Genomic DNA, 24,224 nt, shown 5'->3' with positions numbered 1-24,224 from the left:
TTGTTATATTATTCTATTTGCCTTACGACCTGTCAAATTATTGTAAAGTTTGCAAGATTAACAGGGAATTTTGTTAGATCATGCTTTGAAATCAATTTGTGTCAAAAATTAATTTTATGTTTGTAATATTGCCACTTCACAGATGTCATTGTTATTTCTTTATCACTTTCTTTTATATTAGTACTGTTTTTAAGAAAATCCAGTTTTATTTAATAGTTGATTAGATAACTTAATTCTATATAACCTTTGGTTAAACATGTTTTCATGTTCGTTTAGCTTTTTAATTATAAATGTATTATATCTGATTGTTTTATAACAAAACTACAAAATTTAATGAACTAATCTGTTGGTGACAACATTGAACGTTAAATTTGAAAAGCATTATACTGATGGAAATAGAAATTGCCCAAAAAAACTTGGATCACAAGAAAGCCCACGACGATAAAAAACGTCCACCCTAGCTCTTGAAGCTTAGACTATAGGTTTGTTATGATGAAGTTTGTTCAGACTTTACGACTTGCTCCGCTCGATGCGTATATATGTTTTAGTTGGTCGACGCTCTGTATCCGATTCATATTGAAAGACAAATCTTCATGTGGTTACGGAAAATATAGCTTATTTCTGACACAGGTTACAAAAGCACTGAAGAATAGAATGGCGATCATCCCGGACTTGAGACTTATCTTATCAGAAATAAAAGCGAAATCACTTCAAGTTCAGCGAAATATAGATCGTTATGTTTCTTGGATACAGCAAAAAACCTGTTAGAAAAAATAATGCAACGATAGTATGCGAGCTGCGAACGAGTTACTTGACAGCCATACTGTTTTCGTCAACAAAGTTCAACGATTGAGACTGTCGTCGAAATAATACACATCTTTAGTAAAGTCCAGAAGATAAAACCACTACTCTAGTATTATCATACCGAGTTACCAAGAAATTCTGCGAGCGCAAAAGCAGAAGTATGCTATCTTCGACAATCCAATGCATTATAATTACTATTTCATTACCAGAAAATGGATTTATAACACAACTGAGTATCGATATGTACTCTAAACCACCTTTTATAATGAAGTATTACGCCAAAATACCAGATAATACTTACCAGGCAAATTAAAAGTAGCACTATGTGATGAGACCTCACCCTACTGAAGATTAACTTTTTAGTTGTTATGAGGGGAGTAGCAATCGAAAAACTATCAAATATTTAGTAGCTACACTTGACACTAAATTTAATTTCCTCAAACTATCAATATTGTCAATGTTATTAAAACAGAGGGTTTAAGCAGGTTATTAGCAAGCGCAGAAATGCTAATATTTGCTTTGTTAACGATGTATGTTAATTCACCAAAGTTGGTTATTGTGTTAAACAATAATTAATTGCCTCACTAAACACAAATGTTTGAATGTTATCAGAAAACGTAATTTTTTTGAAAAGACTGAGGTTGTGAGATCAATTAAAAAAAGATTATATCCGTCTTCTTCTTCTTACATTAAGACATCTGTCTTGTTTCTTAATTATTCATAGCCTATACTCAGAAGTAGAGCGTCATACCATATAGGAGGTCTTCCGGGGCGGTCTGTTTGCTCATTTAACAATCCTTATCCTTGGTAGTCTTGGGGCTTCCATACGTTCAAGATGGTCTATCCATCCCAATCTACTTTTGCGTGCCCATCTCACAATATGTTGTATATCTCTGATATCCGCATTTCTTTTTGGTCACAAGGCTAATGGCTTTAGGTCTTCGTCTCCGCTGATTCTTTTTGTGATAGAATCTTCTACTCTTATCTCTATCGCGTTCGACGTAACATGACTTATGTAGATATTATACAGATCTTATTTATACCCAGTGATGGGCGCTGCGTAAATACCCGGCAGGTAGGTATTTTTAAAATGGGTAGTCCACGGTAAATACCCAAACATTGGGTATAAAAATGATACCAGTAAAAATATATCAGATTCCAAAAAAAATGAAGAGGACGTTGAAGACGAGGAATTGTCAACAATCAAAGACGTATTATCATTAGACGAATCTGTCGTAATTTAGATTAGATCAAGTTATTATGATTATTATCATCAAGCAGCCCTCTGTGTCCATTGTTAGACATAGACCTCCTCTATTCTGTTCCATTCGATTCTATTCTGTGCTGTCTAAATCCAATTGTTGGTCATTCTTTTGACGTGTACTTCGTCTGTTCGCTCGCGGTCTCCGTTTTGTCCACTGCTCATTCTTCATTCGCGCGATATGACCCGCCCAGTTCCACTTTAGCTTTACCACAATGTTGACCACATCATTTACGTCAGTTCTTCTTCATAGGTCTTCATTTTGTATGTAGTTCCTAAGGGTTACACCCAGGATCGAACTCTCCATCTATCTTTGCGTTACTTGGACCCTCCTGGCAGTGGCTACCGTTAATGTTAAAGATTCGGAGCCTTATGTCATAACCGGAAACACGCATTGATTGAAAGCATTTCTTGACCTTTTCTAACCATGGTTTAGTATTTGATCTGCTGCCTCTGCTTATGCATTTTCTTCCTGGGACATGCTTTGTAGCATTTATAATGTTATATTTTACATTGTACCAAGTTGTATCTATATTGGGATTATTTTGAATCGGATTTGCATGTTCTTCGGATGTGGCTGCATCCATGAGCGATTCTACATTAATCTTGTTCGTCTTTTCTACGAGCTGTTTGTTATATGTTCATGTTGTGATTGATTGCAGCATTTCCTGATGTTAGCACCCTGACAACATCAACAATGTAAGTTGGAATATGATTAAAATGAGAAATTTTGTCACTTTATTAATTAGTGCATCATCTTCAATACTCAATTAAACAAGATATTGAGAATTAAAATTACTTTATTTACGTAGTAATGTTATATATCAAACTAACATTTTTTGCTAAATTGTTACATCATCATTCTGCTAGTTCAACACATAATAAACATATGGTTTATTTAAACCGATGTTCTTTCCCGTATGCAGGACAACATTGTTTAAATTTACACAACTTTGTGTTGTAGTCGATCAGAGATTTCATCCGTTCTTCCTGTTGGTTCCCTTTGGAAAGGGGCAGACGTTTCGTCAAGATCTCACCTGGCATCTTCAGTGCGTTGTCGTAGTTTGCCAACAGGAGACTGATGAACAGGAAGAACGGATAGAATTACGAATCGACCACGCATTACTATTACATAACTTTATTCAACAAACTTTTTAGCATAAATTTTTTTGTTACTTCTTCATCGATTGCGTTCGATTCTTGTAAAACTTCTTTGCTTCTAATGTTGTGTTTGCGACCCCTTCTTAACATTTTATTCCACACATACTCGATAGGGTTCATATCAGGCGATTGAAGAGGTGTATAAAGTTGCTTTCCCACTTCAAATAGTTATTGAAAGATAAATGACTGGTCTGTCTAGCTTAAGTTACATATCTTGATTCATAATCCGTTCTATAAATACCGAGTTTCCAACTCATCTTCTATCATTTTAACAAGTTATTACCAATAACTTTATAAATTTTCTTCTGAAGCGCGTTTATGAATATTGCTTATTCTTGATGGTTTACATTGATAAAATCAAAGTAATTTCTGATGTAAAAAAGGTAATTTTATTATTAATAGAAATACAGGTACTTTTTGACAAACATTCTTCTTAAAAATTAATACACGTATTTATAAAACACTAGAATACAATAAATTTCCATTCAAATCAAATTAAATATAAATTTAAATTCAATACTGGAAGTAAGTACATCGACAAAAATCTCTTCATAAAAGGTAACATAACACAAAAATTATCATCTTGGGCCACACACGCTCGTTATTCTTTATATACAAAAATTTAAAAAAAGAACACATTAAGATTAGATTAAAAATTAGTTTTAACTATTAATATACACGACGGGAGTATTCTCTTTCGTACGTACTTTACTGTATGTGTAAGAATATCTGCTCGACCAAAAAAGATAAACATACCAAACGGCCACAACGCCCCCTATCAAATTCGTCGCAGCAGAGAATATCAATAAAATTGTTAAAACGTTACTCACTTCCGCACATGATAGATCCTTATAATGGTAACTTTTAATCGGAATAAATGTGTCTTTATTCGATAATTTACAAACGCAGGTTACGTTCGAAAGAAGCGTAGGCGATTCGCAATTCATTGCTGATAATGAAATTAAATGAATCAGAGCGAAAGTACACGCCGTTAAACATGTTACGCTAGCTAGTGTGCTCAAAAAAATACTTAAAACCTAAAAAAAAAAATGTATTAAATTTATAAATAAAACATTAAGCAAACGTGAAACGGATTCTTGCTCTTTTAAGTTCAAGTATGACTTTAAGAATTCTAATCACGTTGGTCTTTTTACCGTTCGATTTTAAACAATACACACCTTCGAAGAATATACGCAGTTACCACCGGGCATACCAGGATATTCTTTCCTGCAACAGTATAATAACAGGAGTCCCGCTACGCCGGAACATAAAAGCTAAACAGAAAAATAAAAATAAATCTAATAATATGAACCATTTGGTTTCCAGAAAAACTTACCGGTAAAGCACTCCAAAAACAATTATCCCTCGCTTTTAAATTAGGAGTCCAAACAAATAACCACAAAGATAAAAAACATAAGGCTACACCTAAAAGGGTATGGAGAGCTGCCAAACCTTTGGCTAATTTGTGAAAACGAATGATGGGCGGTAAGGACTTCTTCGGTACTAAAATAAAAAGAAAAAATTTTATGATAAATCTGATGCCAAAATGGTTTACTTCCTATTTATATTTATAACTATATTACGAATTATATTTTGGTATTATTAGGTTATGCGATAAATTTGGATCACCTACATAAAAAAAAGGATTAAATTGAAATGAGTCTAGAATAAACTAATTATTTCTTGTCCTGTCACTGAAGTACTTAAGTATATTATGTGAACAAAGCTTGCATACACAAGGCGTGTTAGTTTATTTTACACTCGTCTGAAATAGCGGAAAGGAATTGGCTAAGGAGTGAAGAGTATAAGGAGACCACTATGTGCGTTTTATTCTTCTTTTAACACTATTTCCGGCATGTGGTGTCGAAGAAACCGTATGGTGGTGTCAAAGACACCTGCCGTTTTAATGTTTTAAAAAAATGACAAGAAAGAAACAAAGAAATAGACAAATTTATTTTTACTCATTTTATAAAAATAATCTTTCTACATGATTTTAATCAATACCTTTTCCCATTCTGCTCAAGACAATCATTCGACTATGTCTCAAACTATTTCTTGTAGGTGTATGTCGACCGGAAAAGTTTGGCCCGGCGATATTTTGCGGTACCGTCGTGTTTAAACACATCATTTGAGTGGGATTTCTTTCCTCCAGGAACGTTATCTCTTTGTGGATTTGAAGGTGAGAAGACGTATTTTGAAGCGAACGTGATTTCGATCGTTCCAAAGATCCTGTGTTATTGTTTCCGTTGTATCCATTTTCACGGCTATAGTTATCGTAGAAACTCACCGGTCTACTTCCACCGTTTCTTGCTTCCGATATCGATTTTGGAAATGTTGACGTCTTTGTTTCCATTATCTATAAACTTAAAAATAGAATTATTGATAACATTTATTATGATAAGTTTTCAAAGTATTGACAAATATTTAGTTATATCTTTATGATTAAATTTATGTCGTATGGTTAAGTGATTTCAAACAAAATCTTTTAAAGTTGAGCGAAATTTGTAGATTTTTTTTTTTAATTAATAGTTTTGTAGATTACTTTTTAAAAACTTTATCTCTTATTGAGTGAAAAACAGTTTGATTGTGTTAAATATGATTGGTGTTAAATAAATAATCGTAGCTAGTAGTAAACCAGCAAAACATGCTAGCCTGGTTACCTCTAATCTTCATGCTGCAAGAAAAAGTCTGGAATTACTCTAATCAGCTTCCACATTTCAAAAACGAGTTTTTAATTGAAATAAGTACAAATCATACAACAAAAGAACATTTGTGCTCATTATAGCTAGAAATTAAACATGCTGGAAACACCAGAAATGAAGCTGCTGAATACAAAACTGCAGAAAGAAATCTGTAATTGCACTGACAGAAATCTTGACTATAAAAAGAAGTCTATAATCGCAGTGACATGACTCCAGACTTTAAGTGAAAGTGAGGAACTACGCTGACCGAATTCCAAACTGGTAGAAAATATCTGGAATTATTTTGACTAGGCTTAAATCTGCATAAAAAAGTCTGGAATTACATTGACAAAATTTTAGACAGCAAAAGAAAGTGTAGGTATATCGATAAGACTCTACATACTAAGGAAGTGACTGAAATTGTACTGGATAGTCTAAAATTACTTTGACTCTAGACATCAAGAGCAAAATTTGAATTATATCTGTATACCAAACAGCAAAAAGAAAAAATATAGTTGTCTGAGAGTAACAAGTGTTTGTATACACACTGGCAAGATTACATATTTTAAGACAATGTAAGAAATTAAGTTGGATAGACATGATATTGTAAGAAAATAACTGGAATTACACTGATATGTTTCTAGAGTGTGAGAAGAAGTGTGTCATTACATTAACAAGGCTGCTATTAACTCGTGAATTTAATTAATAACTTTTGAAGGAAATTACCTGTTCCATTAAGGACAGGATATTAAAATAATGAAAGGTTTCAAACTTGGGTTGCCGAGCTTTCAGGGCTCGCTATGGTTGGAAGAATATAATTTAAACACTGGTCAGCATATTGAACTGGTAAATATTAAATAAATTTTTTTAATATCGTGCAAAGATAATTTCCAATTTGCAAATAAACTGTTTTAAACTGAGATGACAGAAATATTTTGGCCTCTTATCAACTAATATGATTTGCAAAAACGCCGCATTGTCAAAAAATCTTTGTATCAATCTATAATAATTAAATCTATCTATAATATTTAATCTCATTTTCACCATTATTTTTTAAAATTTTCCTTGTTCGAGTAGCAAACTACATCATGATTACTGTCTAAAATCGAAACATCATGACTTTAGAGATCTTTAATTACTATGGTGTCATTGTCAGTGACGAACTCAACCACTCTTCTACTAGACGATGACTTTGCCTAACATATTTTCTTGGAAATAAAGATTGTCTGTAATGCTTGCTGGTACTACAACTATTAACATGATTGTGATGGCTACTAACTCGGTAACTTTTTTAATATCTTTACCAAATGATCAAATCATTTGCTATATTCTATTTCTAGTTTGTCTAAATGTAGCAGAAACTGTAGATAAGGAAGCAATGTAATAAAAAAACTTTCAGCACGTGCCGGCTTATTATAACAATAAATTTCCTTGTGTGATAGGCAAATGTTTCGTTCTGAAGTTTTAAATGTATGTATATCATCAAAATAGTTGGTTTCAAAATTGTGTTCACGTCTTTTAACACTCTATTTCCAAGTTACTGTTGACACAAATCCTATACAGCTCTCTGTCAATACCTGGTAGTGTTTACAAATGCCACTTGGAAAAATACAATATGCAGTTATGATTAATATGGCATTAACCGTTAAGCATAAAAGAAATTGTTTTATACGTTTATTTTTTCTTGAAACAAACACATTATAAAAATAATAATCAACGACCTCCATCGATTACCCATTATTATTATTAATTCAGAATGTTTATCGCTTCCCTCAATCAACATGTTTCTCGTCTACTTAATAAAGGTCACACTCTGAGAATTAATTACGTAAAACAGAAAGAAAAAATACAAACTAGTTATGTAGCATAAGCACAACAGTTTCTAAAGTGAAAAGAAATCTCGATTGTATGGAAATTGAGTAAGATAGGTACTCGAATCGCCTTCGACAGTGACGTGTGTTGTGCATTTTGCGACCTCACGAGGACGTCGTCACGATGGTCGTCACCCAGGGAATCACAAAGCGAAAACGCATACAGTTGCTCGCTTCAAAACGGTAGTTGAAGGTCGTTACGGGTGTTAAGTTGTTTTAAATTTTAGATGAACATGAAGGTTTGACTCAACACCTGTTGAAATTCTTGTTGCAAAAATTTTTGCGTTAATGATTAATTCTTTTATCACGAAATAGAAATGTTTTTTTAAAAAATTACGTTCTATTTGTTCTATTGAAAGTTACTCGCTTGAATTCATGGTGAAAACACATTTATTTACTTAGAAACCTCACGTTTCGTGTTTTTTTTAATTCTTTTTAGAAAACTTACAAAATACCCATACATAAAGAATATTTCATTAAGAATGTACGAGATTCTTTTTAAAATTCCTTTCCTACTTTATAGAGCTTCCTCCCACTCCTTTTTTTTATTTCACTTTTAACAACTTTTTTTTCTTTTCTTTTCAAGCGCCTCGGAGGACATCGGAATTTCATAATGGACCATTTATTAACCTCCACCTACCAAAACCGCAACCCTCGCATCGTGAGAGAGTCACGTTGTTCGTGAACTTGCGGTTCGAATTCCTGTCTCTCGATGAAGGCCAAAAGGTCGATTCTAAACAACTGTTAGAGAAACCCTTCGCCCATTTCGCGAGATTCGATACTATCTCATGTTCGATTTAATCGGATTTTAACGTGAAATCGACCTACGCGTTCGCATATACGCCTTCTATTGCTTAACAAAAACGATAATGTCACGGTTACCTTATAAACGTCTTGAAAAATGATAAAAAAATTTTGTGCGTTGGCGTGAATAGACCACCACGTCTAGTCTTTTTAAGAAGAATAAAAACTGGTTGGGTTGTGCAAGAAATCTGTTTGTGTCAGTTTATCCATCTTAATACGTATTCTTTTTTAATTTATAATGTAATTTTGACATTACAATAAAACTTCGATGTAACAATATTATTTGTTATTCAGCGCTAGATTGTTGCATATTTTTATTGAACTAAAAGTGGAACCAATATTAGACCTAGAACTAGAAACATTTGGGTTTAGCCATTCATCTCTTAAGATGGCTAAACCCGAATGTTTTTAGTTCTAGGTCTAGTGTTAGTTCTAGTTTTAGTTGTTATTCGAAACACTTTTCGACAGCCAAAGAAATGTACGTGGACCTTAGAAACGAAGAATCAAGTCTTTTAAGTTTTTTAAGAGCTTTGTATCGTTGTTCGATTTCAATGGAATACCCGAATGTTGCTTTTCAAGCTTTTTACTAACTTATAGACACACTAACTTCTGAAAATGTAGGCAGTTTTGAAAAATTTACAAAGCTGAGATAAAAATTGACAATCATCATTTTACAAATTAACAGAAAAGATGATTTTCAACTGGAAGCAGAAAAATGTTTTTCTTTTGCATGAAATAGGAAGCTGTTTATGATTATGAAATAAATAAAGACATTACGAAAAGTGGTTTAAAGATGAGTCCATAATCCCTGGGATAATTCCATGCCATACTCCGCTGGATCCTTTTAGAGCTCCAACTACCTCACGGAAGAAAGCTGTCTTCGTTAATGTTTTATCTTCTTGTATTATCCTTTTATTTAGCGAATTCGCAAAGATTCTCTCAAAAAACTTCAGAAAAATCAGTACACATAACTTTAACTCCATCAATATTCGTCGTCAGACAAAGTGACGGCTAAACGATGAATGTTTCTAGTTCTAGTGTTAGTCTTTTTAGTTGTTATTCAGTGTTAGTTTGTTTTATATTTTTATCGAACTAAAACTACAACTAACAAATACAGAACGCAACGGTGTTGATAGCTGTATTGCAAATTAAAAATGTTTCATATAACGGACTTATGGCTATAACGGACACTCCCTTCCCCGTATTGATCCGTTATATCGACGTTTTACTATATTTTATTCAAAATTAGGATACCAGGATAAAATGAAATAATTTTGACATTTAAAACGTCAGTTTAACCTAACAAAAATTAAAATAACGTTGGTACTATTTGTTGGACGATTTTGAAGAAAAATTTTAACGTTTAAAATATAAATTTTAAATCTAATTTTTTTACATTATCAAAATAAATTATATTTTTATCGCCGATTAAATTTTAGTAACAAAACAATCTGATTTTTTTGTTCAAAATCAAATTGACGTGAATATGTTGGCAACACTTATTATACAAATGTCAACATGACGTTTAAAATGTCTGAAGCGTTAAAAGATTTTTAAAACGAATCAAATTTATGATAATGAAGAACTAGATTGGATTGGGTTTCATAGAAATTTTCGACTTTTCTCGCCATAAATCGTATATCGTAGTAAGTACCCATTTAGATAATCTTAAAAGGGATGTTTTTTAAGTGCTCTTAGAACGATATTAACTTTTTATGGTCTCATTCTTTCTTCACAACGTTTCGACTCGCATCACAAAACTAAAAATAATCAAAGATTTGTTTCTTATTTCAGTGAAATGCCTATTATTAAATAGACTTAATTGTTACCTAATTATAGTTCTATTGGAAAAAGACAACTACAATCAACAATTATTCGTGTTTCTACCAGTAATTATTACCAATTAACTCAAGTTCATTGGCGTGGAATTAAAAACTTTTAGTAATAACAACTAATTGTTCTCTGGAAATAAGTACTTAGAAAGTTACGAACGGAAACGAGTAACAAACAAAAATGTTTGTTAAAAAAACGTTACTACATCATACAAAAAGAATTTAGAAATTTTTAACAAATTCATTTTTGTTTATATCATCATTAAGATGTGTCATCAATCTTTATTGTAAATAGTTTTCTAGAAAAAAACGTTATATTCAAATGGCGTAAAATCGAAACCAAAGCTCGATTTACAATTTTTTTTGCTCAACAGACCATAAATCCTGTTGCATACTCGTTCAACAACGGGGAAAATTTCACACACCAATAACATTGAAAGACCAACGGCATGAAAGATATAAAAAGAATATATTTTTATAATAAAACTTTTGTTAAAATCACCTAAACATCAACATAAAAGAAATTGTAAAAAAATCGCCTTACCTGCACATGTTGGTCTGGTTTTCTAAGAAATTCTTCTCCTTTTGTAAAATCCTTTTCGTGTCACATTAAGAGAAACTCAACTTGAACAGTTGCAAGTGGCTACATCACTTTCGCGTTATGGTATTTTCAAAAAATAAGGTTGGTTTTAAAATCGCGGTTAAAACGTAAGGATACGATGAGGATTTTTTCCCGATTGCGACCGCGCTTCAACAATGTTACCACGGTTCTGAGTGGTTTTGAGTTCTGAGCGCGCGGTCGGAACGAGTTTTAGAATAAACCAGGACGTTTTAAAAATCGTTGAAGGGGAGACGGAAGGGAACCCTGATGACGGCTGGTTGAAATTATATTGTCCTCACACTATTTCCAGTTTCATTCATAAAATCCTTGAGAAATTATACTTCTTGTTTAAAATTTGTCGTGAATAAAAAACTTTATAGTCTTTTCACGCGAGATTAAAAACATGCGTTAATCGTTACTTTACGATTTGTACGAGTATAAACGTTGGTATTAAATTCTTGATATAAGGAAATGTTGCAAGCCTTATTTTATAACAAAAAGAATTTAAGAATATTAGGATATATCTTTAATTATCTTACTGTCACGTTTATAATTAAGTTTGATACAAATAAGTTTGTAATTGGTATTAATTATCATCTGAAGTATGATATAGAATATTTAATGGGTTGTACTGGGAGTTATTTAAATTTATTTTAATTAATTGTAAAAAAAGGTTGTTGTATCTGCAACCACGGATACATAGTCGATGGAATCGTCGATATCGGTAAGTATAATTAATATTAACATTTAAAGTACTATTACCAAACAAATCACCTTTCATGTTAAATGCGAGGTGTGTAAATTAAGTAATGAGACGATTTCGCAACAATTAAAACGCGTGACTTGCAGGAAGGATAATCTTGGAATAAGTGATTACGTTGCCCGATCGATTTTCTTGTGAAATAGAATTTCTAGCGTGCTATAAAAATGAGTGACATCAATTTCGCACAACGATGTGCTATTACGTTTTGCGTTAGCCTCGGGCACAATGCAATGAAAGTATTTGCAAACTTCAGTAAGTAACCATTCTTTTGGAAGGGCACAGATTTTTTGAGGTTTGCTGGATTTTGAGGATTTTGCTGGACAGAAATGAGGCTTTTGTCCATTCATAAATGAGGAAGTAAATTATAGTTCCAAATATACCTTTTGCAGAAAAAAAAAATAAAAAAGCAGGAGGATTTTGTCTTTTTGAAATCGATTCAAAACGATTATTTTCAGAAATGTGTCATTAGTGTACAAGTTTGCTTCTTCGATACCAAGGGCCATCAAAAAATTCTGGCTCAAAACCAAATAAAAACTTACAACGCAGCTATGTTTGAGTGTATATAAAGACTACGTTTTGCTTCATGAACATTGTATGGTTATTGCCAGAGCCATATACTCATTGTATAAGCAATAAATCACTAAATACTATTTGGAGAAGTCTAGATATTACTCGGAAGAATAGGTACTAATAATGGAGAACTAGCTACTGCTTGCAGAAGACTAGAAATTGCTGGCAAAAGACTAAATAATACCTGCAAAAAGTTATATACTGTTTGCAAAAGATTATATACTGTTAATAGTATATAGTAGATATTCTATAGATAGATATAGACTTTAGCTAGATACTGTATATAGTAGATTAGATACTGTTTTCAAAAGATAAGTTCATGTACACTAAACAATGTTAGCAGAAGACTATATACTGCTCGGAAGAACAGGTACTGATAATGGAAAATTAGATACTACTTACAGAAGACTAGATACTGCTGGCAGAAGACTAAATAATGCCTGTAAAGGGTTATATACTGTTTGCAGAAGATTATGTAGTGCTAATTGGATTCTCATGCCAAGAGTAGCTTGTGTTTGAAGAAGATTAGAAGCTCTACGAAGTAGACTAGATACTGCTAGTGAAAAAATACATACTAATAATAGAAGACTATTAATCTGGTTTTTAAGTATAAAGGAAGTAGAGTGATCTGAAATACATTTGCGCCTAATCAACTAGAGATTATCCAGGATAATAATAATCCAATATAAACTTCAAATAAAATTGCAATCGAGTTTAAATAAAATCAATCATTTAATTGACACTGTGTCAACAAATTTATTGACTATAAAAAAATGTCTTTTACTGATTTACCTTCAGTTCGAGAAATTATAAACGAAGAATCATTAAGATCAGGACTTTTAAAACAACAATCCGTTGAAAAAATCGAAAAAGATCGACGTTTAGCAAATTGGAAAAAATTGTTAAACGATAGAAAAAAATTATGCAATAGATTATCAAAAAAATTAAGTAGACATCATTGCGACCTTCTAACAAATTATGGAGACGGTGAGAGTCTAAATAAAATAAAAAGGGAAAAATTGGTTTTAGGATATGCAACAATTCCATTTCCTCATGATAAATATCGCGGCAATCCGAGTTTTTTTCAAATACCGGTCGCTCTTTCTAGAAAACACGAAAACGATCCTGATTATTTTGCGTTTCGAACGAAACCCGAAGAAAATTTAATACCGGAAGTCGAATACGTCGGCGTTCCAACGTGCATACAAACAGAAAAAAAGATGATTTGCCCTGGTTATCGGAATGTTAAAGATCTTTGGATGGAATCTGCTTATAGAAAACAACGAGTTGAAGAATTACAAGAGCAATTGAAAATTGTTGAACCATATAAACCGGAATTGGATGATTTGTGCATGATGGGAAAAGGTATTAAACCCGCGAGAGATGTAATTGCGTTACATAAACCGAGTAAAAAAACCAAAGATGATTTTAAAATTTGTTGTGAGGAATATCATGCAAAAAAATTCGTTGCAAAATCAAATATTCACGAAAACGAAGAATATATCACGTTGAATAACCTCAGAATGTGTCCTCATACGAAAAAAAATCGAGAGCTTTATTTAGATTTTGATTACGACGTTGAATCGGGAAAAGCTTTAACAAAAAGTGTTGAAATTAAAAATGGAACATCAGTAGCTTTGCGATACAACTTTACACAAGCTAAAAAATGTAATCTTTTCCAAGATATCACTGAGTATGATACACAACAAGTTTTCTTCTTTGATAAAAGAATAAATATCATTCTTCCAGATGAAACCAAACATTTTCATATCCATTTTAAAACCTCTGAAATCAGCTTTTATAATTTCACTCTAGAAATGCATATTATTCCGCGTATTTTTAACTTGTCCTTTATTATTCACCTCAATGGAATTTCATCGAAACAAAATTTGGATGAGAGAATTGAAATTTTAAAACATTACATCTCCGATAAAGTCAGCAATAACATAGCTCGTGATGTCGTCGAAGATATCTTAAAGAATCTCGAGAGTTCTCAACCACATATCACTTTATACACTTATGACAGGGGATATATTTTCGATGCTGTTAATCAACAATATACAGCTACAACTCGAAGACCAAAATATGTTTACAATAAAGATGTTGTTGATGAATTAGAGGAATTTTACGCTCAAATTAGGTTTAAAGGTTGCCCACCATACTGGAATTACGATGTGGAAAACTTAAAAAAGATTACTATGAAAAGAGAGAAATTAAATCGACAAAAAGATCTTTTAGATCAAATTTATTTGATGCGATTAGAAGATTTAAAACGCCGAAAAGGGCAAGGGGAGAATGTTGATGAAGAGGTTGGTTGTGTTGTTGATAAATCTGATGAAGAAAATAATGAGGAGAAGAATGAAGGAAATATTGATGAGGAATTGATAGTTGAAGAGGTTCCACAACCGTTTAGTGAAAGATTAGATTCAATAATACAAGAAGTTAAAAATTTAATTGATGCTAAAAAATTAGAACAAAAAGAATCTTTACTAACGAAACTAGAAAACATTTTATTAAAACTAGATAAAACTTGTTATTCCGTTAATAATTCATATGATGCCCATGGATATGTATATGGAACTCTCTGTATAACATTTGACAAAATCCTGAGGGAAGTAGAAAAAGTTAAAGAAACTTTTCAAATTACAACGGTTGATCGTTACCCGAAACATCTTCGCCTTAATTTAGATTTAATTCAAAATCAAGTATTTCTAGACGAAGAACAACCAAAATATCCAAAACTTATTCAAGATTTTGCACAAAAAGGACAACCGCCTTCGGAATTATTAAAAGATATTCCCAATGAAAACGTTGAAGCTAAACATCTTGCGTATTACGGACCACCAAAAGAAGATGATACAGGAAAAAAAGGTAAAAAAGGTAAAGATGCCAAAGCACCAAAAGATAAACCAGAAAAAGGTGCCAAAGGAAAAGATAAATCCCAAAAACTTGAACGTCCACCAACACCACAAATCGATTTAAAACCAGTACAAGATTTTGCCGATCCATTTAAAAAACAATCATTACCATCACAATCTTCAACATCAAACGATGATTTAGAATCGAAAAATGCTACTACAGCTTCGATAACAACCACCACTACAAATCGTTTCGAAGAATACACTAAAAGTCTGTATAAAGTTTTTTATAAAAATTTATCTGATGCCGTTTTAAAAATTTCTGATATTCTCGAAACGAATAAACCAAGAAAATTAAAAATGAGTCAATTCCAAACCATATGGAAACATAAATTAACCCAAAAATCCGTTAAAGTTAAATACATTGACATCAAAAAAACTTTATGCGCAGTAATGGGAATGAAATCTAAAAAGATCCAAAAAATAATTAAAAGAAAGAGAAAACAACAACAAGTTATGGAATTACCTGAAGCGTTACAACCGAAACAATCCGGTTCTTTATGGAGTATTTTACGTCCACTAAAAAAACCGGTTCCATCTACAAGACCAATTAGTTTTCCAGAACTTAGCTTATTGGTGCGAAAACGGACTTTAGCAGCAAAAGACATTGGCATTGACGTCTCAACAATAATGTCAGTTTGTAGTGGTTTCGACACCCACTTTGAACCTATTCTTGAAATGGAAGTACAAGCTGAATCTAAAACTGATACTTCCCATACTCCCCCACCAGTACCATGGGAATCTAAAGGAGTGGCAGCTGGAGTTGTTCAAGATATAGTCGATGAAGTTTGCGAAGAAGTGAAATCTGGCGAAAATATTGAAAGCTTTGAATATTTGCAAGACCTTATTTGTGTAGATGAAGGCGAAGAAGAAGAGGACAGTGATGTTTTCTTCGATGATGATCTAGATTTAGATGATTTATCTGCGTGCGAAAACTTAGAAATGAATGATTTATACAATACTTAGAATAATAATTCGTTGAAACTTATTTTTACACTATTTTTTAATTTGTAATTGAAAAAACAAATAAAACTTTTCGAAATATAAAGCAAACATTAAACAACAACTAAAAAAAACTTACAATAACAAAACATGTAAAAAAAGTCTTCGTGGAGAATATGAGTAGCTCTAGCTTCTGCTAAAGTCATTCCACCTTGATATTCAACACACAAAGGACATCGTATATCGACAATTTGACACGACCGAGTTCGCATTTTAGCGATACGTTGACCAGACTTCGTCGAACTAAAACGTACGGATGTATAAATCGGTGTATTTTTAGAATCAATCTGTTTTGTATCTGTTTGGCGCGTAGGGGCATAAAGATCCCGCTTGAAATAGAACGGAAGGAAAGAAGAATCAAAAGTGCTCTTTAACTTTAGGGGTGTGATATTTTTGGAAGACGACACTAATTAAATACGACCGTTGCAAGATGTATTAAAGGACGAGGTAATTGTTAAGATTAGTTTTGCGGGTTTAATGAGAAAAGGAAGTGGATTGATATAAAAAATGTTTAGTGGCAGATAATAATTTTCAAAGGTAAATTTGTTTTTAGACTTTACGAATCTTGGAATAATGAGAAATAACGAACGATATTGAGCACCGATAAATTTTAGGAGGATGACGAATATTGTGGATAGTTGCATATATGAAGTATATGCGAATTTATGAGGACCTGTATCGAGACGCATACAAAAGGATAGAGGAATAGTACTGACGATCAAACAGAGGAAGTTATTATGTATGGGCTGTCATGCAAGGGGAAACAACCAACTTTTGCAAATAATTATGCAGGGAAAATTTCTGGGAAAGAGATTCATAGGTAGAAGACATATCTCTGGACTGTTGATAAAATTATGTATACAATATCAAACCTAAAAGATATATAAACATCGACAAACACCTGTACCTACAAAAATCTCATCGATTTAATAGGACCAGAATATTCTCACAAAAATAGATTACCAATCAATACATTTCTTTCACAATACTTTTTTAACTCATTATCAAGGAATTTAATTTGCTTCCCAACGGTTTTCGCAATTTCCAGAACTTTTATAATACGACCAAATTTATATAGTCATCATTCCATCCATGTAGTAATAGCATTCTTGAGATGTTTCACAATCTCTTAAAGCATCTTTAATCGTTAATAGTAACACTACACTGCGTCATTGACTACTCAAGTAAGGTTGAAACTTTTTTCCTAATCTGCGTTAATTGTTCACAAAAAATATTTATAGACAAAGATTTATCTTCTTTAAATGAAACCATAAACCCAATTCTATCAAAAACGTTAATATGGTTAAATCAGCGAATCCTTAAATACAAAATCAGTTCAATTTCTATTTATCAAGTTAGATTTAACCTAAACAACTTTATACATCCGCTGATTGTTCTTGCAAACAATATACATCCCAACTGTATTGAATAGAAAATCAATCGTATTGTTTTTGGATATAAATAAAACGTTCGATACGTATTACGCTCAAACGGACATAAAACCAATTCAATCAAGGTACGAAGAACTAAAGAAAAAAATTTTATCAATAAAGACAATAAGAAACATTGGATAAAATGTGATAATATAAACAATGAAAAATAACGAGTAATTACAGTACTGTATGAGGTAGTAATGATCGAAGTTTAAAGTTTTTAAGATTTTTATTCAGTAATTAATTAATTTATTAATAAAAAAAACAAAAATCACAATTAAATTGGCTAATATACAATTAATAAACAATACTACTAAATATTTATGGTACAATCTATCACAGCTCTGATAAAAAAATCTCAATAAAAAAGATTTCATCAGATTTTTCTTTAAGTGAGGTGTAACAAAAAATATACAGAATATTATAAAACGTCTGTAATTAATTTCTAAGTACCCAGTTTCTTTTTGCATTTAAGAAAAATTTCATATAAAAAATATTAACCACGAAATAAAGATGAGGAATAAAGACCTAAATTTATAGGAATCGCTAGATTATCTTTTTTAAGGCACTTAAACCACTAAATTTTAAAAAAAGGGACGTAAATTTACTAAATTAAATATTGGAATGAACAAATTTACGAAAATATTAAGAATAATTAATTTAAATAAACATAAATCAAATATGTTTTGATTTTACAACGCGATTGTAGAAGCTGGACTAATAACGTCGAAATTGGAAAGTACTTCTTCGCCGAGTAAAGGTTTTTTCTCCTCTTTCTTCTTAGTAACTCGTTTTGCTTTGCGATTAACCACCCCATCTTCGTCGTCCATCATTCTTATTATTTGCGTTTGATCTGATTGATCAATCGGAGCTACAGAAATGTCTCTAACGGCCCTGAAACGACCGCAATTATTTAAATGTTCGTTTTCCAAGCGGAAATAATTCCAAACGAATCTTCGGAACACTTCTAATGGTGTTAGAATTGAAGGCATCAAATCTGAACTTATATATTTATTTTCTGTTAAAAAGAACGATATTGCCCAAGCGAATCTTAAAATGAAATCGCTTATTATTGCGAAGTAATAAAAAAACTAAAAATCAAAAAGAAGTTTTTATTGAAATCATTTTTTTGATGTTGGATTTTGTTTACCGTGGATGAATAAACAATTTCTTCGCGCAAAAATGTGTTTTCTCCGGCGTTTTTATCAAATAAACCCCAATCCATTTTAACATCCCAAGTATAAGCGTAACAAGAACTAACAACAGCTGCTGTAATCCACAAATAAGTGAACGGATTTTCTGACGGATCATCTTCGTAATCATCTTTATAATAGCTCTTTAATGTTGAGAAAATAACAACGAAAAAAGTCGTCGAATATTTCCCGGCGTTCACCAAATGCGGAAAAGCTTCTTTTGAGTCACGATAACGCCTTAAACATTGCATGAAACGTATCCAAGCTGGTAAACAATTTACTATTGGCCTTATTATAAAATTTTGTTCCGCACACATTTTAACATCTAAAACAAAAATTGTAATTGAAAAGGATTTAAAAAAAATGAGTTCCTTACCTGCTGCTTGCATCCAATCACCATTATGAATATAAAAGCAAATCAAAAATTGAAAATCTAATAAAGCACCTGCTAAACTATTTAATTGATCGGCAAGCCAGAAATCGGCAAAATTTACTCTAAAAAAAGGTGCCCCAAGATTACGACCCTAAAAAAATGATTAATCAAAAACCACAAATTTTTATAAACACAAAAAATATCTTACAAAAATTTTTAAAAACCACATTCGAGCATCATATCGGAATACTTTGAGCGGGTTTATTAAAAACACCAACATAATAACTGTTAGTGATAAAGGATTTATAAAGGAGGGAATGCTTAAACTGTCGCTGTATAAAAAGCTAAGAACGCTTAAAGCCCATATCACGCCGAATATTGCGGCTAATTCCATTAGATCCTGCTCGGAAAGATGGTTTCTAGGATCCAATTCGAAAATTAAGACGTGATTCACGCCCGAAGAACGCCAACCGTAGACGTTTACGCCGATTAAGAACATAAATTCGATTATTAATAACGGGCCTCGATAAAGTTGGAAAGCCACAGCGAAATTGTTGGCTGAACTTTGAAAAATAGCTAAAAAAAAGTTAATGATTAATTAATTTATTTTTGGAACAACCCGTTAATGTTCGACCAAAAATCATTTTAATATTTATTTTTTACGCAGTTGAGATGATTTTATTGGGTTTCGGTAATTTTAGATTATGCAGTTATCTAAATAAAATTTTAATTTGAAATTTTGATTCGGTTTCACATTTTAACTTAAATATAGTTTCAGATATTTTTGAAATATTTTTATAATATTTGTAATGTGGAGTACTAAATTTGGCAAAACGTTTAAAAAGTCAAAATGTCTGATAAGAACACCAAATAGAGACTGGGCAAAAGGACCATACTCTTTCGACCACACAATCCATTTCAATTAATTAAAAAATGACATTAAAATCACACAAAAACCTAAGTCGTTGTATCATTCTATTAACTTGTTAATATTGTTGCAGACTGTTGATAAGGTTGTGCATGTTGGAGACTTGCAGATTTGGAGTTCCTTAAGGTAGTGTTCTACAAGATTCGGTAATAATAAATCTCGAAAATACAGCGTACGGCAGAACAAATTAAGCGATTTGCAGATTCTTCGGAGGCATTTCCTTCTATTTGCGGTTCAGCGTTCACTGCCACAGGTAAGTATAGGCTCAATGACTGCTTTATAAATCCTTGTCTTTGCCTTAAGGATTACTTCATCCTTTCCAAACACACACCGACTCAAGTACCGCAAGTCTAGTAGATGGGACAGAGTAGGGAACAGTCGTATTCGAGATGAGCTCAATATGCAGCCGGTAAAGTGGATGATTGAGGATAGACAGCTGTCTTGGTTTGGCCACGTAAGACGAATTAGGAAACCACAAATGGACATGGAGGCCAGAACGCAAGGAAGACTATGTAGCAGCTCAAGGGGCTTGCAGGAGAGAGGGAAAACTTTAGAAGATGTATCTGAGACCATCCCTAATGCCACGATAAGGGACGCTGGGGGAAAGAAAGAAGAGGAAAAATTAATGTTGAGATTTCAAAAGCGTTACTTCTGAAGGGTTTTCCAGTAGCAACGGATCGATGTCAACAGTCTATGGCGGCCATTTTGTTTTAGCAGTGTCTGCCAAATCTGTTCTTTATTATTCAATCATTGATACTAAATCACCTCGACCAGTTACACGATTGAGCAGTACGGTCAAATGATAAAATTTTATTATCAAATAGCAGACACCTTTCAAAGTCGACTCTCCAACGTTTGATAGCCAAATTGAAGACGAGCGGTTCAGAAAACGATCAGTCGAGATCTCAGATTGGCCGAGAACATCGCCGCTGTCCGTGAAAGTGTGCAAGAGCATCCAAAGCAGTCGATTCCACGCCGTGCAGAAGAAGTCGAACTTTCGCAGATTTCAACATGGCGAATATCGCGTCGGAATTTCTGCTCAAAAGAAGAGCTCAAAATTAATATCTCTAGTTATTTCCCTCGTTTTATCGCTGAGGTTTTGGATTGTTTGGAAGAGGACTTCAATTTTGACCGAAAAATCATCTTTAGCGATAAAACGCATTTTTGGATGAATGGTTATGTTACCAAGCAAAATTACCGTATATGGGACGATGTCAAGCCCCACGAGGTTTACCAGGTGGTAATAGCCTGTTTTGATTCTAGAGTTTTGTAGTTCCGAACAGTTCTGAACCTTTCTGCGCATACATATTGCATCTTAAATGTATGCACAGAAAGGTTCAGAACTGTTGAAAACTCTTGAACCAAAACAGGCCTAATGTATCCAGAAAAAGTTACTGTTTGATGCGAAGTTTGGGTCTACGGCATCGTTGGTCCTTAGTTTTTCGAAAACGACGTTGGTGAGGCTATCACCATCAACAGCGAGCGCTACAGATCAATGAAAACCAATTTCTTTTAGCCCGAATTGAATGATATGCACGTAGACGACATATACTATATATTCTGCATGAACAATTTGAGGGTAAGGCTAATCCTCGTGGAAACTACGTAAATTGGCCACGATCGTGTGATTTAACTCTTCTAGACTCTTTTGATGGGGTTTTCTGAAGTCGTAGGTCAATAAGCCGAAGTCGATCAATACCTTCAAAGTCAACATAACCGAAGCCATCGCTCAAATTCAGCTTGTAATACCTCACATACAGCTTTAGAACAACTGTATGAAGAGTGAGTACCAAACCTTGCATATCTTTTCTTAATTGCGGACACCTACAATTAACAGCACGATAACAGCAGAGACTTAAGTTCAGATTCTTTGTAGGAAATAAGCTGAATCACTCAGATTGAATAATTGAATTCTGGATAGAATTTTGAATATAGATCTTGCTTTATTTCTCTTTTGATACTAACTTCATAAAGGAGAATTCGCTCAACATTTGTAATTTTGTTAAAAAAGAAAATTCAGTGATACAGATGAACGATGAGGGTCATTTCAATTTAAGTGGATTTGTTAATAAAGATTAATTGCATATATTAGGCAGAAATAATCACATGGATATCACATATTTTATGTTGCTATATTTTAAAAATAAAAGATGTTTTATTATTTGGTCGAACACTATACAAATTTATCAAACTTTTTCATTTTTTTCTTTTCTTACCTGATAAAATAACAGCGATTAATAATACAATAAAAGATCCTGAGAAAAGTCCCACTTTAAACGTGGTCCAAGGTGATCTTTGTTCGCCTAACGGAGGTACGCGAAGCTTTTTCATTGCTTTCTGCCGATCCCCCGATTCTAATTTAGTAATAAACGTATTTTCGGTATCTTGAATAATTTTATCAATATCTTTATTAATGTAAAAATGAGCATTTTCAACGTTTTCCGAATGCCACTTTAAACCGGTATCAACCGTTAACAATTTATCGTGTTTTTTTAAAATTTTCCTAAACCCTGTATGATTTAACGATTGATAATTTTGTAACAAAATCAAACTTAAATAGAATTCACTAAAGGCGGTTTTAAATTCGTGAAGTTTCCTGGTTGAAATGAACGGAGTATCCAGGTCTTTGTATCGCGGTTTTTGACGTTGCTTATTTTCGGATAGCGAAGTTTTTAATTCTGTACTTAAAGTTGCAAATTTTCTGGTTGCTTCAGCTAATTTTTCGGAGTAAAATGTGTTGATTTTTTTTAATTCTTTATCGCAGTAATGGAAAAATTGTTCATCAAAATTTAAATAATGTCTTTTTACTACGTTTTCTTCGACGCTTTCTGATGAAGGCGCTTCTTCTACAGCCATATAAAGCATTGCTTTCATTTCCTATAGAAAAACAATTATTATTTATAAGTTTATTTATTGATATACAGGTGATTCATAACTCGTGTGCAATATTTTGGATTCTGATGTAAAATAAAATTTTAACGAGTTATTCAAGTTTTAAAACGTAAACTTGTTAGCACAGAAACTTTATAGTTAATAATAATATGTTTTGGAAAAAATGTTATGGTTTCTGCAAAGGAAGTGCCTTAACAGCTGCCGCAGAATAATATATATATTATTCTTATTGTTTTGTTTCAAATTTTATTTTGTATCAGAATTCAAAATATTGCACACGAGTTGTGAATCAGTCTGTATAAATTTTTAAATTATTATTATTATAAATTTCTTAATTAGAAAATCAGATAGCCCTTATCTAAATTAGATCATTATCTTTCAACAACTTAATTTGATAAAAATATAAGTATTCAGTAGTTACAATATTAAAAATTAAAAAAAAATCAAATAAATTAATAAACCTAAATTGAACCAATAATATCAAGTGATGATAGTCCGTCTTTTTCTAACATATTACAATCCGATACACCCATCTCTTTCTGGCCACAACACCATCCTAACCTCTCAATATCGACATCGAACATTATAAAGTCATTGATCTAGTTACATTTACAACAACAATGGAATGAAAACAGCTGACTATAGCGATCTTATGGTTTGTTTATTTTAATTTATTCCTGAATTAATATCTTTTTCAATTACCTCGTAATGAATATATTGTTTTCTCCATTCTGGTGTAATGTGTGCCGAAAGATGTTCGGCGAACTTCATTTTTGTACTTCACTTTGTGACTTTTGTACGCGCACACAAAGATCTTAGTAGTCTTCTAATAGAAACACGTTGTTTTCTCTATAAACGACAGAACACGATCGCGCACCACGGCACACTCGAAGTATAATAGATAGAACAACAACTTTTAATCGGTTGCGGTTATCACCTCCATTCTCTCTCTCTGTAAATTTAATTTAATGTTTGGTTATGTGCAATATTAATGTTTGAGGTTATAACGGGTGCGCGAAGGAGCAAATACGTTTATTACTTTATTGGTTATTGTGAGGATATTCTACATAAAATGTAAATAAATCCGATCGGAACAGCCATCTCGATTACACTGTTGTGGTTTGCATTTCTGCGTGG

At 32.5% G+C, this 24,224-nt stretch overlaps 3 protein-coding genes and 3 long non-coding RNA genes across 9 annotated transcripts; 4 read left to right on the top strand and 2 right to left on the bottom strand.

The window, feature by feature from the left end:
* The first annotated feature begins 279 nt into the window (after positions 1-279).
* On the top strand, positions 280-3,526 carry LOC139432481 (uncharacterized). The gene is made up of 2 exons (XR_011642242.1): positions 280-482; positions 549-3,526. It is a non-coding gene; the product is annotated as an uncharacterized lncRNA (long non-coding RNA).
* LOC111421144 (sarcospan) lies at positions 2,848-16,503 on the bottom strand. Of its 3 annotated transcripts, none has more exons than XM_023054287.2 (5): positions 10,959-11,201; positions 5,231-5,582; positions 4,563-4,729; positions 4,405-4,500; positions 2,848-4,263 (listed from the first exon to the last, which is right to left on the bottom strand). In XM_023054287.2, exons 2-5 carry the CDS (start codon positions 5,577-5,579, stop codon positions 3,889-3,891), a joined length of 987 nt encoding a protein of 328 aa, XP_022910055.2. In that variant the 5' UTR covers positions 5,580-5,582; positions 10,959-11,201; the 3' UTR covers positions 2,848-3,888. The 3 variants fall into 3 exon arrangements, with proteins under 3 accessions (XP_022910055.2, XP_022910054.2, XP_022910056.2); XM_023054286.2 differs by having other exon boundaries at positions 5,231-5,589; positions 10,959-11,200; XM_023054288.2 differs by lacking the exons at positions 5,231-5,582; positions 10,959-11,201 and adding an exon at positions 16,348-16,503.
* LOC139432482 (uncharacterized) lies at positions 7,684-8,859 on the top strand. The gene is made up of 2 exons (XR_011642243.1): positions 7,684-7,961; positions 8,365-8,859. It is a non-coding gene; the product is annotated as an uncharacterized lncRNA (long non-coding RNA).
* Positions 10,079-22,649, top strand: LOC139432477 (uncharacterized). The gene is made up of 3 exons (XR_011642241.1): positions 10,079-10,228; positions 20,269-20,448; positions 20,499-22,649. It is a non-coding gene; the product is annotated as an uncharacterized lncRNA (long non-coding RNA).
* LOC139432468 (MYCBP-associated protein) lies at positions 13,098-17,270 on the top strand. The gene is made up of 2 exons (XM_071201021.1): positions 13,098-16,715; positions 16,822-17,270. Exon 1 carries the CDS (start codon positions 13,122-13,124, stop codon positions 16,230-16,232), a length of 3,111 nt encoding a protein of 1,036 aa, XP_071057122.1. The 5' UTR covers positions 13,098-13,121; the 3' UTR covers positions 16,233-16,715; positions 16,822-17,270.
* LOC111421143 (solute carrier family 53 member 1-like) lies at positions 17,912-24,217 on the bottom strand. 2 transcript variants are annotated; one of them, XM_023054285.2, is made up of 6 exons: positions 23,790-24,215; positions 22,412-23,072; positions 19,476-19,843; positions 19,271-19,418; positions 18,852-19,219; positions 17,912-18,792 (listed from the first exon to the last, which is right to left on the bottom strand). In XM_023054285.2, the coding sequence occupies exons 1-6, from the start codon at positions 23,856-23,858 to the stop codon at positions 18,394-18,396; spliced, it is 2,013 nt and encodes a 670-aa protein (XP_022910053.1). In that variant the 5' UTR covers positions 23,859-24,215; the 3' UTR covers positions 17,912-18,393. The 2 variants fall into 2 exon arrangements, with proteins under 2 accessions (XP_022910053.1, XP_022910052.1); XM_023054284.2 differs by having other exon boundaries at positions 18,852-19,418; positions 23,790-24,217.
* Positions 24,218-24,224: the final 7 nt, after the last annotated feature.

The sequence above is a fragment of the Onthophagus taurus genome, chromosome 1 (assembly GCF_036711975.1).
Source record: "Onthophagus taurus isolate NC chromosome 1, IU_Otau_3.0, whole genome shotgun sequence".
NCBI classification, from domain to species: domain Eukaryota; kingdom Metazoa; phylum Arthropoda; class Insecta; order Coleoptera; family Scarabaeidae; genus Onthophagus; species Onthophagus taurus.
The sequence above is the reverse complement of the archived record's forward strand: the minus strand, read 5'-3'. Positions and strand labels throughout refer to the sequence as shown.